At 42.1% G+C, this 19543-nt stretch overlaps 1 protein-coding gene across 1 annotated transcript in view; it reads left to right on the top strand.

Annotated features, from left to right (window-relative positions):
- LOC137376798 (echinoderm microtubule-associated protein-like 6) overlaps nucleotides 1–19543 on the top strand; it is a 741885-nt gene that overhangs the window by 655765 nt on the left and 66577 nt on the right. Inside the window, exons 36-38 of the mRNA XM_068045814.1 lie at nucleotides 5573–5781; nucleotides 9322–9479; nucleotides 13239–13353. Coding sequence (XP_067901915.1) covers nucleotides 5573–5781; nucleotides 9322–9479; nucleotides 13239–13353 — 482 coding nt within the window. The remainder of the gene's footprint in view (nucleotides 1–5572; nucleotides 5782–9321; nucleotides 9480–13238; nucleotides 13354–19543) is intronic.

The raw sequence follows: 19543 nt of genomic DNA, 5'->3' as shown, positions 1-19543 counted from the left end.
CTTGCTCTCCTCTGTCAAAACCATTCACTACTTCAGGATCATCGTGCACTATAAAAAAATAACTTCTGGTTTCTCTTCTCCACTACCAATATTTAGCCATCCTTGTTAGATGTGGCAAGATAACATCAAATACTATAGGGCCTTGCTGTCCTCTGCCAAAACTGATCACTACTTTAGGAACATCCTGGACTATAAAAATAACTCCTGTTTTCTTTTCTCCACCACCAACCATCTGCTTAGATTCTTCTCCTATCCACTCCACCCTCATCTCCAAGAACAAGTGCAAGGAAGGAACTCATGAACTTCCTGTCACTAAGATTGAGATCATTCATTCAGCTGCCTCTGCAGCAGCCTCCCCTTCTCCTTGCTAGACATCCCCAGTGGTTCTTGCCTGCTCAAGCTCTGAAGTCACGTCTTTCTCTAGCCTCTCTTGTCTCCCCTCACACAAACTCTGAGTTTGTCTTCTGCATAAGATGCACCAACTTTTTCTCCATTTCCACTAAACTGCTGACCAACCAAAATCCCTTCCCAGCCCCCATGCTAGCTGATATTTTAAATGCTTACAATAGTACTATCCACCTCCTTTTCAAACATCATCACCTTCCTAGAAAAAAACACACATTCACAACCAGTCTTTACAAACCACTATTCCATTACCAATCTCCCTTTCCTCTAAAAATTCCTTGAACATATTGTCACTTCTCAAATAAAAGCAAAATACTGCGGATGCTGGAAATCTGAAACAAAAACAAGAAATGCTGGATTCACTCAGCAGGTCTGGCAGCATCTGTGGAAAGAGAAGCAGAGTTAACGTTTCGGGTCAGTGACCCTTCTTCGGAACTGACAAATATTAGAAAAGTCACAGATTATAAACAAGTGAGGTGGGGGTTGGGCAAGAGATAACAAAGGAGAAGGTGCAGATTGGACCAGGCCACATAGCTGACCAAAAGGTCACGGAGCAAAGGCAAACAATATGTTAATGGTGTGTTGAAAGACAAAGCATTAGTACAGATTAGGTGTGAATATACTGAATATTGAACATCAGCAAGTGCAAACCTGAAGAAAAACAACCTGAAAAAAACAGTGGGTAAGCAAACTGAACAAACTAAGATGAAATGAAATAAATGCAAAAAAAGGTTGTAAAAACGGTAAAAAGGAATGCAAAAAAAAGGGAAGAAAAATAACTAAAAATGACTAAAAATGAAAGTAAAGTGGGGGGCTGTCATGCTCTGAAATTATTGAACTCAATGTTCAGTCCGGCAGGCTGTAGTGTGCCTAATCGGTAGATGAGATGCTGTTCCTCGAGCTTGCGTTGATGTTCACTGGAACACTGCAGCAATCCCAGGACAGAGATGTGAGCATGAGAGCAGGGGGGAGTGTTGAAATGGCAAGCAACTGGAAGCTCAGGGTCCTGCTTGCGGACTGAGCGGAGATGTTCCGCAAAGCGGTCACCCAGTCTGCGCTTGGTCTCCCCAATGTAGAGGAGACCACACTGTGAGCAGCGAATACAGTATACTACATTGAAAGAAGTACAGGTAAATCGCTGCTTCACCTGAAAGGAGTGTTTGGGGCCTGGGATAGTGAGGAGAGAGGAGGTAAATGGGCAGGTATTACACCTCCTGCGATTGCAAGGGAAGGTGCCCTGGGACGGGGACGAGGTGGTGGGGGTAATGGAGGAGTGGACCAGGGTGTCGCGGAGGGAACGATCCCTTCGGAATGCTGACAGGGGAAGGGAGGGGAAGATGCGACTGGTAGTGGCATCACGCTGGAGGTGGCGAAAATGGCGGAGGATGATCCTTTGGATATGGAGGCTGGTGGGATGAAAAGTGAGGACAAGGGGAACCCTGTCACGGTTCTGGGAGGGAGGGGAAGGGGTGAGGGTAGAGGTGCGGGGAATGGGTCGGACACGGTTGAGGGCCCTGTCAACCACAGTGGGGGGAAATCCTCGGTTGAGGAAAAAGGAGGTCATATCAGAAGCACTGTCATGGAAGGTAGCATCATCAGAGCAGATGCGTCGGAGACGGAGAAACTGGGAGAATGGAATGGAGTCCTTACAGGAGGTAGGGTGTGAAGAAGTGTAGTCGAGGTAGCTGTGGGAGTCAGTGGGCTTATAATGGATATTGGTAGACAACCTATCCCCAGAGATGGAGACAGAGAAGTCGAGGAAGGGAAGGGAAGTGTCAGAGATGGACCATGTAAAGGTGAGAGAAGGGTGGAAATTGGAAGCAAAGTTGATAAAGTTTTCTAGTTCGGGGCGGGAGCAGGAAACGGCCCCGATACAGTCATCAATGTACCGGAAAAAGAGTTGGGGGAGGGGGCCTGAGTAGGACTGGAACAAAGAATGCTCGACATATCCCACAAAAAGACAGGCATAACTAGGACCCATGCGGGTACCCATAGCGACACCTTTTACTTGAAGGAAATGCATGGAGTTGAAGGAGAAGTTGTTCAATGTGAGAACAAGTTCAGCCAGGCGGAGGAGGGTGTTGGTGGATGGGGACTGGTTGGGCCTCTGTTCCAGGAAGAAGCGGAGAGCCCTCAAACCATCCTGGTGGGGGATGGAGGTGTAGAGCGATTGGACGTCCATAGTGAAGAGGAGGCGGTTGGGACCAGGAAACTGGAAATTGTCAAAATGACGTAGGGCGTCAGAAGAGTCACGGATGTAGGTGGGAAGAGACTGGACCAGCGGAGAAAAGATAGAGTCTAGATAGGAAGAAATAAGTTCAGTTGGGCAGGAGCAGGCTGACACAGTGGGTCTGCCGGGACAGTCCCGTTTGTGGATTTTGGGAAGGAGGTAGAAGCGGGCTGTCCGGGGTTGCGGGACTATGAGGTTGGAAGCTGTAGAGGGAAGATCTCCAGAGGAGATGAGGTCAGTGACAGTCCTTTGGACGGTGGCTTGATGTTCGGTGGTGGGGTCATGGTCCAGAGGGAGGTAGGAAGAGGTGTCTGTGAGTTGGCGTTGAGCTTCTGCACGGTAGAGGTCGGTACGCCATACAACAACAGCACCACCCTTGTCTGCAGGTTTGATGACCATGTCGGGGTTAGACCTGAGAGAACGGAGTGCCTCAAGTTCAGAGGGGGACAGGTTAGAGTGAGTGAGGGGGGCAGAGAAATTGAGACGACCAATGTCTCGCCGACAGTTTTCAATGAAGAGATCAAGAGCGGGTAAGAGGCCAGGGTGAGGGGTCCAGGTAGAGGGAGAATGCTGCAGGCGGGTGAATGGGTCTGCTGGTCGGGGGGAGGACTCCTGGTCGAAGAAGTGAGCCCGGAGGCGGAGGCGACGGAAGAAGAGCTCAACGTCATGCCGAGCGCGAAATTCATTGAGGTGGGGGCGTAAGGGGATAAAACTGAGACCTTTGCTGAGTACAGAACGCTCAGCATCAGAGAGGGGGAGGTCAGAGGGTATAGTGAATACACGGCAAGGGGTCAGATCAGAAGGGATGGTGTCAGAGGGAAGTGAAGCGGAAGGAGGATCTGGAGGGGCATTAGTCCCCATCAGCTGCTGGAGCTTGCGTTCCTTAACACCTGAAAGGAAGAAAAAAAGTTTTTTGTTAATGCGTCGGATGAGACGAAAGATGAGATGAAACTGCGGAGTAGAACAGATTTGAGATAAGGTGAGATGGTGCTGCTGGAGAGAGAGGTCCAGTGTGTGCATATGGTGGCGCATAGCACTGAGTGTGGATCTCAGGATGCGGCGAGAGTAGCAGTCCGAGGAACGTTGTATTTTTTTTGCATTTATTTCATTTCATCTTAGTTTGTTCAGTTTGCTTACCCACTGTTTTTTTCAGGTTGTTTTTCTTCAGGTTTGCACTTGCTGATGTTCAATATTCAGTATATTCACACCTAATCTGTACTAATGCTTTGTCTTTCAACACACCATTAACATATTGTTTGCCTTTGCTCCGTGACCTTTTGGTCAGCTATGTGGCCTGGTCCAATCTGCACCTTCTCCTTTGTTATCTCTTGCCCAACCCCCACCTCACTTGTTTATAATCTGTGACTTTTCTAATATTTGTCAGTTCCGAAGAAGGGTCACTGACCCGAAACGTTAACTCTGCTTCTCTTTCCACAGATGCTGCCAGACCTGCTGAGTGAATCCAGCATTTCTTGTTCTTGTCACTTCTCAAATTTGTCCCCATCTTTCCCACAGATCCATGACTGAAACTCTCCAATTAGGTTTCTGCCCCTGCCACAGCACTGAAATAACTCTAATCAAAGTCACAGTTGACATGCTCTGTGACTGTGACACACTATCCCTCCTCATCCTTTCCAATCTTTCTGCAGCCTTTGACATAGTGGATCAGAGCATCCTCCTTCAATGCACCTCCTCCATTGGCTGAGTGAGACTATCCTCATTTGGTTTAACTTTTGGCATGCCATCATAGTGAGAGCATATATAGCAATGGCTTTTCTTCCTGCCCCTGCACCATTACATCTAACATCCTGTTAGGATCTTGCCACCCCACCCCCCTTCCCCTCCCCCATCTACAGGTTGCCTCTCAGAAACATCATCCAAAGAGAAAACGTCAGGTTCCACACATGCATAGATGAGCCCCAAATCTATCTCTCCACCATATCTCTCAACCTGGCCTTTTGTACATCTCCCAGTTTATTTATCCTACCATTAGCAACTTCAACCGTTTAATCTCTGGTATTTTGCTCCCTAAACCTCTATGCCTCTATATCCTTAAAACCTATCACTTTGATCAAGCTTTTAGTCACCCCTTATATGTCAACCCACATCTTGGGTTGGTGTACTCTTTTGTGAAGCGTTTTGCGATGTTTTACCAAAGGTGTTATATGGTTGAAAATTGTTGTAGCACCACCAGCGTGAGCACTGCAGTTGTTAAAGGAGAAGGTCCATTTCTGCCTCTCAGGTCAACAATGGATGGACAATAAAAATGTGACTTTTCCAACATCACCTACATCCTGAGAACAGATTTTATATAAGCAATGCATGATAATTGTCCCTGATAATGGTAGCTGATGCATCTTGGGATTAGGGTGTAAATAATTTCCAATAGATGTGTTTCTGTAATATCCAGCAGTATAATAGGCAGGATGCATTCATGTCCTGGGAGCAAGGGCTTAGGAGAAATCTGGGGGTCTTGTGCAGCAGTAGATAGCATGAAACCTCCAGATAAGCCAAATTTTGAACTTCAACCCCATTCCACCTCTAAAAACTAAACATCAGCCCCAGCAACTAGTTGCTGAATGCTTTGTCATTCTACATTAATTTATTATGACCCCATACATCTCAGAGACTGAATTTTGATATTCTTATAGATATTCAGAATTGATCACTAGAAGGAGTGATTCTGCAACTTCAGGTTTATTTGTAAAAATCAGACAAAGTTGTGGAAAAGATATGCAGTTAGGTAACTAATGTGCACAACATTGTTGCTTTAGTTAGATAGAACTCTAAGAAAGATTGTTTTGAGTCCAAATTTGTTTTGCCATGTTACAGCTGCTGCCAAAAACTTGCAGGAATGCATAAAAATTACTTCATATCAGACAGAATTACTGAGCTAGAACGCTTTTAATCAAGGATGTTATTTTTCTTCTGTTTTAGGTGTCAAAGTTTCGAGCAAAAGTACCCATAGTGAAAGGATTTTTGTGGTTGAATTCCGTCCAGATTCAGATACACAATTTGTGTCTGTGGGGGTAAAACATATAAAATTTTGGACCTTGGCTGGTGGAGCATTACTTTCCAAAAAAGGAAGCATTGGAACTGTGAATGATGCGAGGATGCAAACTATGCTATCTGTTGCCTTTGGTGCAGTAAGTAGTGCTTAGAGATACTTCAAGAAACTAATGAATTTACATACCTGAAAACTACAAATTATATTTTTGTTGATTCATGTTGATTCATGATTCGAATCCAAGACCGTTTCAGCAGAAGTAGAGATATCCAGTTTTCTTTTCAGTGTCAGGAATTTATTGTGTTTTATAAATAGTATTAACAGTCTATGTAAGATATTAAAATTCTTACGTCTGCATGCATTTCCTGTCAACAAAATCTTACTTTTGTGTCATCTTCTTCTACTATAAATTCCTATGCTCATATTTATAGCGGAAGTTGCTCATGTAAACTTGTCACGTTATAATTATACCCTCCGGCTACTGGTGGTGCTATAGCACTTCAATTTTGCCTCTTCTGACATCTCAGCCTGTGCTCCAGAAAAACTCCTACATTCCAACCAACACTGCTGCTTTGATTTCCAAATTAACATAAATGATGTTGTATAATTATCATTATAATGACATAATCAAAGTACTATATAAAAATAAAGTAGAATTTATGACTTTAAAATGGGGATTGAATTACATCTGCATACCTTGGGCTGGATTTACCCTGCGGGCTTCTGAACCCCGCTGTCATGCACAAATGTGGGTCAGAACCTGCGCTGTGTGGGAAACTGTCACTCGTTGTGATATTCCTGGGGCAGTGGATTAATGGCCACAGGGCAGGCTCGCCATCCAATTAAGGATGGCTGGCAGGCTCTCAAAGCTGGAGGGCCAATTGGAGGCCTCCAGCTTGAAAGTAGCAGCAGGCTGCAATAGCAGATAAGTAAGGGAGAGGGAGCTTCAAAATTGAAGGCCAAGCTGCTGGCTGCCTGAGTGCTCAACAGGAGGTTGAGCAGTGTGTGCTGATAGCATGTGGTGCAGCCAGCCTGCTTTAAAGGCAGTCTGCTCCTCTTAAAGGGAAGCTGCACTGGAGGCTCCTGATGAATGCTATTGCTGAAATTCTGAAGAAGGAAGATGAAACACCAGAGCAGAGAGAAGGCTCGCAGGTTCATGAATGCAGTGCTGGAAACCTCCGCAGGGGTGGTCCTCATTTCCACTCTCCAAAGGAATTAGGAGCAGGTGGTAAGGGAGGTCAATTCCTGGAGTCTGGACCTGAGGACCTGGCAACAGTGCCACAAGAAGTTTAATGACCTCAAGTGGGTGGTCAAGGTCAGCAAATACATCTTCACATGACATCTCCTATCCACTAAACCACCAATCTCTCTCGCTGCTCAATGCGCCACACCTCTATTACTCATCGGTTTAGCAGTACCTGGCACTCAGGACTCATGCCTAACATCCACATACTCTACCTCACCCTCACAATGATGCCAACTTCACACCCACCTCCCACTGCTTCACATATTTCCAGCTATTCAGCTGTGGCAGGCACATCATCCAAACACAGTACAAATCATAGACATTCTTTCCTCTCTCTTGCAGGATGAAGTGGCACATAATAGAAGGGAGAAGAGCAGAACCAGTGGGGGACAGGACATCTGCATCTCCTGAGCCCTATGGAGCAGATGGTTCTCTGCATCATGGGGGTGGCAGCAACAGAACCTGTGGCATCCAACATCACTGAGAACATTGAGGATGGCATTATGTTCCTGCCTTTTGCTCCTTCTCAACTCCCAGCTCACCCTCACCCTGCTATCTGGCATGATGAGCAAGCTGCAGATAGTGTGACTGTGGACCTCTTGCTTCCCACACCCCCATCCCCCTTTCCCTCACCCCCAACCCTTTCCTTTCTGATTTCCGGCTTTCAGGTATCTGAGAACTGCTGCCTGCCCAGCCACAGCACACCCAGGAGGAGGAGACAGAGCAACAACACAGCACTTATAAAAAGGCCCCGTCACTTGATCTGACACTCGCAGCCACCAGCTCAGATACTGTCTGTGCACATACCTTAGAGGCAAGTATGAATTTGTGATCTGCACATGGCGAGTCACTGGCCACAAGAAGTCTGCAGCCAGGCCAGGGGGAAAGGATAGTTTGTGTGCCAGCTCACTAGAGGGTGAGATCGCAGACAAGTTCTGCTGCAGAGGACTCAGATGAGGACGTTGATAGGGCAGCATACAGGAGAACGCTGATGACAATGCACACCGAGATGTTAGGTGCATTGGCTGGCCTGCCAGACAGCCTCCTGTCACTGTCAAGGAACATGGAGGAGTCTGCTCCAACTTGGCAGAGGGCACCATACACAGCTTGCCCTCTCCACAACCTCTGCTTCATCTCCGTGCTGCTGACCCAGAGGCACTGCAACTACAGCCACCATATGTGTTGTAGCCTTTGTGTGGACAGCTCACCAATTCCACTGCTGTCCTTGTGAGGATGCAGCAACAGTTCTTGCCAAATCCAGGAACTCACCACAGCATTTCCAAAAACACTCCACAGTACCTCTGTTGTGGATTAATCAGACTTGGCACGGGGAGTACTCGCAACCGACTTTTATTAACTTGTGCACAAGGAGAACAAACACAGTAGAGCTCATTGAGACTCAGTGCGATGTTCTGAAGAATTTCAGTAAAACAATGGCAATTATACTATTCTGCAACCAATAATCTTGCAACAATAGTTCAATCCTTAATTTGCATTCGAAAGCACCAATAATATTTCAATTCAGTTTTTGCTCTAAACGAGTAAGATACAGTAATTTTCAATCCTTCGTTTACATATCTATCTCACCATTGGCCTTGCAGCTGGTACAGAATAACAGAAAGAGACATTATGCTTCAACAACACTCTTCTTATCTCATCACCCAGACATGACACATTCCTAAGGAACAGTTAGTGTGAGAAACATACTGACCAGGCAAACCCACACCCTTGTCCGAGGTTGGCTCACCTCAGGTTCCACACTTCCAGAGATTTTTCCATAGCATAGCTTGATATAAATTACCTTTACCTGCAAGTTGGATGCCTGGTCCTTTATATAACCCTAGTGCTGAATCCCTCTTGCAGCTCTTTAGTGAATGACAAGCAACTATGTTGAATGGACCTGCATGATCCAAGTTTGCAAATAGAGTATCAAATCTGCCAGTAGGGCTGTGTACCATCATGACAGCACCAGTTCAGAGGTTTCCGGCATATGCACAAGATTCATGTGCAAGTGCCCTTCCCAACATGGATGCCATGCTAGGAGTGGCTGCAGGAGCAGCGTACCCAACTCAGATGGCCTCTGGCTTTCATAGTGGTGTCTCCAGCGGCGCTACGAATCTGAATTTTGCGCCCAAGGTCTTGATTCCTGTTTGCAGCACCCCAGGAGATTGACTACTTTATTGAATGATTCCAATCAAAAGAGCAGTTAAGGAGCTGGTGTGGTATATGTTCCATGGCAGATGTACATTTTCCCATTGATAGTACGCAATAGAAATTTGTGGCCAAACCATGGTACCTGCCTCTGATTCAGCTATAAAGATTTATTACCTTTGCAAACAAATGGAAGAATTTACTTTTATATTCATCTTAAAGTTTATTGTATGACACAAATATCTTCTTTACATAATCCATTTTTATACCACTCATTTATAGAACAATCTTACTTTCTCTGGTGCCATAAACGGAGATGTGTATGTTTGGAAGGATCACATTTTAATCCGAATTGTAGCAAAAGCCCATACAGGACCTGTTTTCACAATGTACACAACTTTAAGGGATGGCTTGATTGTCACTGGAGGCAAGGAAAGACCGTAAGATACATTTTTATATGTTTTAATTTGTTTTTCTAGAATTATATCTATCCTAATGAAAGCACAATCAAACAGTTCCTTCTAGTATTTGACATGTGTTTATTGTGTTTAATTCTATTAATAGATTCTCTTAGTTATCTACAATCCTGTTTGCAATCTATAATTTGAAATTTGTTTAGCGAGACCAATAAAAATTAAATTCCTACATCCACTAGTAGGATATAAAAGCCTAGAAATTTGTCCGCACAGTGCCCATTTTCCTATGCTAAAGGTGCTACTAAGCTCCCAATATAGTGGGCAGGAAGTACATGCACATTTCTGGCTGAAGTGCACTACCTGGCACATTGGATAAGGTAGATGAGCTGGCAGCAAGCGCAAATGTTGGGTACATTTAAAAGTCATAATTATTTCTTTGAATTAAGGTCCTGCGTCTTTCACAAGACTCATTATTGATTTTCGGATGCCGTCATGTTTTATCCGCGACAACCATATGACCATACAAATTAGGAGCAGAAGTAGGCCATTTGACCCATCGAGCCTGCTCAGACATTCAATAAGATCATGGCTGATCTGTTTCTGTCGCGAATTCCACACTCCCATCAACCCCTGATAATCTTTGATTCCCTTGCCTATCAAGAATCTCACCACCTCCGCCTTAAAAAATATTCAATGACCCCACCTCCACCACCTTCTGAGGCAGAGAATTCCTGAACTCACACAGCACAATGTGGCACTAACCAGCAGGAAGATGCACATGCTTACCTGAGTATGGAGCCGGGAGAAGTAAAAGTAAAACATGGGCTTCTTCCCCTCCCGGCCATTGATTGTTCCCACAATCTTCCATCTTCCATCTTAACATGTTAAGTACCTCAATACGGTCACTTCTGTTCCTAGGGTAAACATCCCTTCTACCCTGATTCTTTTCTTATAGCACAGGTGCCCAATGCCCTTTATCAATTGTTGTGGCATTCTTTGTACTTCCTGGAAGGCCAGAATGATCCCCACATGGTGCAGTGTCCAGAACTGTTCACAATACTCAATATAAGATGGTTGTATTTAGCCACTCTTAAGAAATCTGTTTGAAGTTTGTCAGGGTCAAGTTATTTGCAATCTTTTAGTGTTCGTAGTCAGTCTATCACATCTCTAAACATATTACTAATAGCTACTAGCTGTTCTTCCTTACCGCTTTAAATTCAAATCCTATATGGGGAAGGCATTTTGCAAATTCATTTGGAACTAATACCACAAAGAAAGGACATTTACCATTTATTATACATTAATTATTATATCCTCCAGAATCCTTCGAGGGTCCATTTATTTCCTTTGTCATATATTTTCCCGAAATATATTTATAGAAACCTTGAACAGTCTTATTTAAAATTAATAAAATTAGAATTTCATTATCTCTTATGACTCTCGATCTCAAGATTTCTTTACATTTTTCTTGCATTCCTCGTTATTTTTAATATCTTTAATCATGTAGTTTCATACTTAATGTAACTTTATCAGCCACATACTTCCTTTATTGCCCATATTGTTGACCTGGAATATATATCCTTTATGAAATGGGGACACCAAAGTTGGGTTTCTTCTGAAATGCCCAAGTAAGTCTTGGGATGTAAATGCAGGTCTGGAGAGTAATCATGGATGGGTTCCTGTCCATTTTTGAAGCAGCCTCTAGTGGTTCCTTTAAAGAACTGCTAGTTAGACCATTTTCTGCCTGGTAAAAATGGGTGGAGCATCCACAGTGCATGTTGTCCCATTTGTACTTAAAAGTTGCAAATGAGTTCCATAACCAGCGTCATTCTGAATTTGCATATGCAAGCAGCCTCCCGGATAAGGCAGTGTTACAACCCAGGCAGGAGGAGTGCACTATTAATTCAGTCCCACTTCTCCACAGGTCACAACATGTATTTTAAATTTTCTCACTTACTGAAACAATCATATACTCTATTTTTCCCCAGAATAAAGCACACCAACCAGGTTTCTTTAATAAACAACAAAATTATCAGTTTATTATAAATCAAGCTTTAACCAATACAGAGGTAAAACATACACACAAATTGAAATATTAAAGCCTCTTAATTATCCTAGCCCTCACACACACACATACATACACAACCTGTTAACCGAGAAAAAAAACATAAAAAGGATTTTTGTTTACAGCTGTTACAAAGAAATAGAAGGCAAAAAAAAAACACTTAGGCTGAAAAGAAGGTATGGAAAGATGTCCTTTGTTTCGGTGAGGTGTCCCTAAGGCGTTGATGGCTGTCAATGGGAATCCTCCTAAAACAGTTCTTTCCAGGTGATGTTGATGATCAGTTTGGGTAGGCTTTCCAAGAGCTGCAGCTACAGAAGGCTCCAAATAAGTCTTACAGCAGGGAGGCAGCAACAAGGTTTCTTCCCATACATATGATGCAAGATTTCTTCAAAGATGCAGGGATTCTTCAAATACAGGAGGAAATAGGAACACTCGATGCAGGATTCCTTTTCAAGAGAAAGATAGGCTGGTAGCCTCCTTGCAAGTCAATTAGCAAACTGGCTTTTTTAACAGTTCAAGTTGAAACCAAAGCCTTCCAGAAGTCCAGTCTTATGACGTCTATAAATATTGGCTTGTCATTTCTCTGCAACAATCTCTACAAATCAAAACAATCCCTGCTGGGTTTTTATTTGGAAACTGATGCCTTCCAGTAACTGTTTACAGTTCCACTCTCAGTCCCAACCTTCCAGTAACTGTTTACCGTTCCAGCATCTATGGAATCCCTTTTCAGTTTTAAAATATAAATTCTCAAATTTTAACCAAAAAAAGGAAACCCTCGCAACTGCATGCCTTGAGCATCCAAGGAGAAGACCTTTCTTCCCTGTCAATTTCAATTGCCAGATACTTCGGAATTAGCACCTAAGATGTAAATATACCTGCCTTTCTTATGTCTGCATGTGACTTTGCAACTATCATTGATAGCTCCGACATTGCTCTAAGAAACCTACTTCTCCAGACCTAGCCATCTAAAAACTGATTTTATATGACAAGCTACATTATGGGGAATTGATGAGAAAAAAATAAACTTCAGTGTGAGAGCAATAAACATAATTTTAAAGTTATAATAAGGTTCGTGCTGCTGAATAACATAGCCTCCGAAAAGCTAATAAATTTCTATACTGCAGAATGCAGTGCATTATGCATTAGATGCAGGGACATGCCTGGCTTTCTGACACAAATGTCCTGCCACTGTGGCTCCAGCTATCAGCAGAACTTTGTAAAAATTAGCCTCATAATGTCCAGTACTCCAACTGAAATATAAATTTGGAAAAAATATGAATTATCCCTCGTTTTATTATGTGGTCAGGTGCGGCAACTTCCCTCTCATGTTAAATTGTTTTATTATTAGCTACACAAAAGTGAATTATGAAATGTAATGAAGCTACCGATATGGTGTCAAGAATAGTGAATGTAAATCAGTAATTTAATTAATAAATCATGGACATTGGAAATTGAATGAAAATAATAAATCTGGACATACACAGCATTACGAGTATGACTAATTCTAAAAAACATAAAATTTATTTTCTTGAAAAATTCAAGTGCAGTACATATAAACCACAGTAAATATCATCAGTTTCAGAGTTATCTTTGTGATTCAGTTAATGCAAGTTACAATTCACTATATTATTTATCTAACATGGATTAATCTCAGCGTTATTTTGTTTGCAATTCACAATTTAGTGTAAAACTGATTCATGTGCTCTTAATTCCAAAAGGACAAAAGAGGGAGGTGCAGTAAAACTATGGGATCAGGAAATGAAGCGATGTCGACCATTCCAGCTGGAGACGGGACAACTTTTGGATTGTGTGCGTTCCGTTTGTAGAGGAAAGGTCAGAACATTCAAATTTGAAATACTTCCTGATTGAAATCTATTGCAATGATATTTGTTAAAGTAGTTCCATCCATTTAAAAAACTGTAAAAGCCATTAAGATTCTGTGAGGGTGAAATTCATTTTCAGTAGAAAAGAAAATCGAACAGAGTGGAAAGTGGGCTGTCGATTCATTATCACTGGTTTTGAGCTACCACCCAAGATGAATTTTACCCTCTGTTGTGATATAACAAGTTCATCATTTCTATTTTAATGATTTTTTTTGGCAGAACAAAATTAAATTGAACTAACAATTAAAATTATGGGGGCAAAGAGTTAAGAATAATTTCAAAATTAATGGGTTCTGCTTGATCTCTATTTGCAATGTAATAGAAATGTAATATTACAATTCCACAGTTGTTGATTAACTTGCACCATGCAGTTTTGTAACAACTCAATCAGCAAAGGGATGCAAATGAATGGAAGTACTGTGTTTGAAGTCTATTGATTTGGGTGAAAACTTGTGACCTGGAAGAAAACACTAAAAATTGTTGGAGGAAGATGTTAGAGATAAATTGACATTCTGGTGAGGAAAGTCCTCAAACATGTATAAATAATTAAATATGATTCCACAAACCCCATAACTTGTTGAAAAATGTTTGCACACTATATAATGAAAAGCATTCTACTGCAAACACCTGTGTACATATGGGATGACAGTATCTTCTGTTTCTTCCAGACATAATTCCTGCAGTTGTCTATATGGAACAGAGGCATTTAATAATAACCAGTAACAATAGTAAAAGTCAGAAACTGAAACAGCACTTCTCTAATGCTTCTATTCCTCCCTTTCTTTACTAGATCTTCTACATTTTGTTTTATATGCCCAACTTTCCCTGTCCTTCAGTAGGGGTGGGAAAAGTCACAACTCCACTTTCCCATAGCTCAATTCCTCAGGATCATTATATTCCTCCTGCTCAGTCTCTGACTCCCCTTCAGTTTGTAATACATCATATAAAACATAAAATCTGGTCAAACTAAGAACAGACACAACAGCATTACATATGAACACAGAACAATACAATTACAATTACAACCAAATCCCTGATGACTCCTCAGTTACCTTAGGGCTTTCAATGTACTGTTCCCCACCACCCCCCCACCCCCCCCACCCCCACCCCCCACCCCATCTACCATCTCTCTCTCTCTGAGGGTAACCTTGTTGATTAGTAAATGTCAGAACAAAGCTATAGAGATAAATAGTACATCCTTTTTTTTCTCAGAGACAGATGGTTATGGGGACAGGGTATCCCAATCATTACAGTTCCTTGGGCCACAAGTCTTTATTAGTGTCATGCGGTCCAAAGCCAAAGTAATTCTTATCAGATGATTCCAACACATGCTTAGTGTATTAATTTGATTGTCCCATTCTGCTTCAGATTAATTTACTGAAGATTTCATCTAATTTACTTGTAGTATCTCTGTCATCCAAGCATTAGAAGAGTACACAGAAGATCATGATAATGATGTTGATGAAGATGATAATTATTTCCTGTCCAGAATCACCTCAGGATTTTCTGGTACCTTCTAGTCTAGTTCTTCATGGAATTTTTCCCAAGTACTGATGGAAGCACGTCATACATTGAAGAGACTAGCCACCATATATTCCAGTAACTTCAAAAGCCTATAATAAACATATGTACTATAATTAAGGACCCTTGTCCTTTGTATCTTGCATTTCTGGTGAGCTAGGAAAGGACAATACTTTCACCAACTCACCAATGCTGAAGCAAACTGGATGTCTTGTCATCGTGTTCCTTCTGGGTTGCTTGTGCCTGATGCTCATCAGTTTTTACCAGAATATGTGTGTATTCAGCCAATTCCTTCCAGAGCATAAATGTCAGTGTATCATGTGTGTTGGCATAATGGGAGGATTTGATTCAAAAACCACATGTTTGTCTCAGTTATGGTTCTTACCTTATGATTGTTCACTTCATTCTCGCAGTTTGATTCATATGAGAGCCTTATTTAATTCATTCCATCCAACATAAATGATGTTGTAGACGTCCACAAATGGCATTGAATCACTTTCCATCCCATTCATGCTAGCGTTCCAGCCACTGCTATCTTCAGCAAGGTCTTCAAAAAGACAGCCAGCCCTGTTTCCATCAAATGCACCTGCAATGAGAGTCAGGGTCTGAAGATGTACATTGGACCTGATTGCAATTTCAAGGTACAATGGTACACTTAAAAGGACCTTTTGAGTCTGCTTAAAAAATGACTCGGGTAAAGTTTAGTTTTTTTTTTTGGTGAGGCCAAGAAAAACACCCATGCTCCTCCTGGGACCACCAAAAAACTCTGGCTCGCTGACAGGCCCTCCTCCAGGCTGTGACTGGGTCACTGTGACATAATGCGGAAGCTGGCCAATTACCTGCCTCCTGTAACTGTCAAATTGCAACGGGGTGCCCATAGCTCGTTGGCGACAAGTAAGTGAGGTTTGGGCCTCAAAACAGGTTGAGCCTCATGATAGCATGCGGGTAGTGGGCGGGTTCCGCCTCCTGTCTGCCCGTTATTCATCCAAAATTAAAATTGGTTCAATGGTATTTATTTTCCAATGCCTTTGTTGTTTATTTGAACATCAGACACCAAAGTTGAAGCCCTGAAACAAAGAAAATTTTCCTGCAGCAATTTCTTGGTAGCTAACTTAGCTGTTGTTCCTCCAATGGGGAATATCTCTACCCATTTGAAGAAGAAATCAATGAATAATAATTAGCAACAATTACCCTTCTTGGATTTGCTTTTTTTAGTCTAAAGAACAGTTCTACTTTCTGTAGCCAAGAGAACACATGCTGTCGTAAGAGGTGTTTGATTATTATAACAGTTTGCTACCAGGAGCAGTACTAAGTGTCCATACATTGAGACTCCAGGTTGCTTCCTGTTCCAAGTTAAGGATTAACTAGCATATATGTGAATGCAAAAACCAGTCAAAACAAAATTGGACTGTTGGAAGCATCAATAACTATAAGGCATATGACATAGCTGTAACAAAAACATGACTTAAATTTATCATAGAATCATAAAATAGTTACAGCACAAAGGAGGCCATTTGGCTTGTAACCTTCATGTTGGCTCTCTCCCCATAGCCCTGCAATTTTTTTCCCCCTTCAGTTGCCTATCCCATTCCCTTTTGAAAGCCATGATTGTGCTGCCCTTTCAGGCAGTGCATTCCAGATTGTAACCACTTGCTGTATTTAAAAAAAAAGTTTTTCCTTATGTCACTTTTAGGTCTTTTGACAATCACTTTAAATCTATATCCTCTGGTTCTCTATATCCTCTGACCCTTCTGCCACTGGGAACAGTTTCTCTCTATCTACTCTGTCTAGACCCCTCATGATTTTGAACACCTCTATCAAATCTCCTCTCAACCTCCTCTTCTCTAAAGAGAACAACCCCAGGTTCTCTAGTCTGTCCACATAACTGAAGTCCCTCATCCCCAGAACCATTCTCTTAAAATTTTTCTGCACCCTTTATAAACCCCTTCACATCCTTCCTAAAGTGTGGTGGCCAGAATTGGATACAATACTCCAATTGAGGCTGAACCAGTGTTTTGTAAAGGTTTATCTTAACTTCCTTGCATTTGTATTCTGCCTCTATTTATAAAACTCAGAATCCCCTATGCCTTTTAACCACTGTCTCAACCTGCCCTGTCACCTTCAATGATTTGTGCACATATACCCCCAGATGTCTCTGTTCCCGCACCCCTTTAGAATTGTACCCTCTAGTGTATATTGTCTCTCCTCATTCTTCCTATCAAAATATATCACTCTACACTTCTCTGAGTTAAATTGCATCTGCCACGTATCTACCATTCTACCAGTCTCTCTATGTGCTCTTGAAGTGTATCACTGTCCTCCTCACAGTTCACTATTCTTTGTGTCATCTGCAAATTTTGAAATTGTGCCCTGTACACCAAGGTCTAGGTCATTAATATAGATCAAGAAAAGCAGTTTTGCTAGTACCGACCCCTGGGGAACATCACTGTATACCTTCCTGCTAGTCCAAAAATAACTATTCACCACTACTCTCTGTTTCCTGTCACTTAGCCAACTTTGTATCCATGCTGCCACTTTCCCTTTTATTTCATGAGCTTCAACTTTGCTGAAAAGTCTATTACGTGGCACTTTATCAAACGCCATTTGGAATACCATAGACACAGCATTAACCGCATTATCCTCATCCCTCTCTGTTACTTCATCATAAAGCTCAATCAACTTAATTAAACACGATTTGCCTTTAACAAATCTATGCTGGCTTTCCTTAATTAATCCACACTTGTCCAAGTGACTGTTAGTTTTGGACTCAGAACTTGATATTCCTGCTTGTAACATTTTCAGGAGAGAAAGGAAGGGCTGAAAGAGGTGACATTGTAAGTAAACGATTCTATCACAGCACTGGAATTTAAGGATAACCTAATAGTAAATTGATCAGGATGATATTAGAAATGGAAAATTATAGTTATGAGGAATAACTTGTGATACTGGGACTATTTCCCCTGGAGCAGGTTTAATAGAGGTTTAGAAATCATGAGGAATGTTGTTAGAATGAATAGGGTGTTATGATCAGGAGAGGAGGGGTGGAGAAGCTCCCCTCTTGCCCCTCTCCTTGTTTGACTGCAACAGAATTTATTTGTTTTAAACAGTGAATGTGCTTATCAATTCAGTGAGTGTTTAACTCTTTTTGTTGCTATGATCATAATAGAACCAATCAGACGTGTTTTCTTGAGATTAAAGAAGAAAGAGGTTAGTTTATTGTACTTAAAATCAAAACCCAATCTAAGTAAAAATAATAAACTATGCTCCAACTTTCACACACGCACACACACGAGAATCACACGCACACAAATAGGTTACTGAGTGAAAAAGGATAGGACGGTTAAATTAGAATCCAGAACAAATAAAATAATATACAGTCTGTGGAGTCTGGTTAATCAGTTGTCTTCTGGCTGAATTTGTGGTCCTGAAGTTCCTGGCTGGTGGAGGTGGCTACCTGGTTCAGGTTTTCTTAGAGACAGTGATGTAGATGGCTTTCTTCGCAGAGTCTCTGTCTACAGCAATGATAGACTTGAATGTTTTGCAGACTGCAGGCAGGGTTTGAAACTTAGTGTTAGCAGGAGAGCGAGAGAGACAGACAGACAGACTCACTTGGGTCTTGCACTGGTTAAAACAGATGCGTGTCTGATGTGTCCAAAAGAAACTCCAAGTTTTCACACAGATGGAGAGACTGTCACATGGTTGTCCCAGTGTATTCTCTTTTGCACTTTAATGAGATCCAAGTCAGGAATTCCAATCTTTCTCATGTCTCATTGTTTCATTGTTTACTCTTTGAGGTTCATCTCCACTAGTGTTAATGTTCCAAGATGGCTTTGAATGTCTTGCTAATGAAGGTGATACCAAACTGCTCATTTAAGCTGCTCGAGCCATTGTTCTGGATGAGAGCTATTCAGACATGCGTCTCCACTCGATACCTTAGAATATTTCAATGCAAATTGCGGTGGCCATCTTGGCTGCTTTCTTTTTAAAAGTTGAATTTAGATTTCCAGCTTTTTTAAAAGTTTAATTTAGGTTTCCAACCGATTAATTAAAAATCATCATTCAGCATAGCACCTACACTAATAAAACATCCAGGTGCACTACACAGTTGGGTAGGCCAGCCATTACCTGGTTCATCAGCCTTTGAAATGTGGCTGGGGCATACCTTAATCCAAAGGGCATCACTCGGCACTGGAATAGGCCGTCTGGGGTGACAAAAGCTGAGATCTGTTTGGCTCATGCTGTTAAGGGAACCTGTCGGTATCCTTTTAGCAAATCTATCTTGGTTATGTAGGTGGCATTTCCTACTCAATCAATACAGTCTTCCAGGTGAGGAATTGGGTAGGGGTCAGCTCTAGTCACTACATTAACCTTCCTGTAATCAATGCACAGCCTTGTTGAGCCAATGGGCTTGGGCACCAGCACAACTGGGAACTCCAGCTGGTCTGGTTGGGCTCACTCAGCTTGTTTTCCAGTATGTAGCGAATGTCCTTCCGAACCTGGGTCAGTTTCCTGGGACCTAGGCGATAGGGGTTCTGTTTTATGGGAGGGGTCTCTGCTAAATCCACATCATGTAGGGTTAGGTTTGTGCACCATGGTGTGTCCCTGCAGATTTCTTTAAA

The sequence above is a fragment of the Heterodontus francisci genome, chromosome 13 (assembly GCF_036365525.1).
Source record: "Heterodontus francisci isolate sHetFra1 chromosome 13, sHetFra1.hap1, whole genome shotgun sequence".
In the NCBI taxonomy this organism is placed as follows: domain Eukaryota; kingdom Metazoa; phylum Chordata; class Chondrichthyes; order Heterodontiformes; family Heterodontidae; genus Heterodontus; species Heterodontus francisci.
The sequence above is the reverse complement of the archived record's forward strand: the minus strand, read 5'-3'. Positions and strand labels throughout refer to the sequence as shown.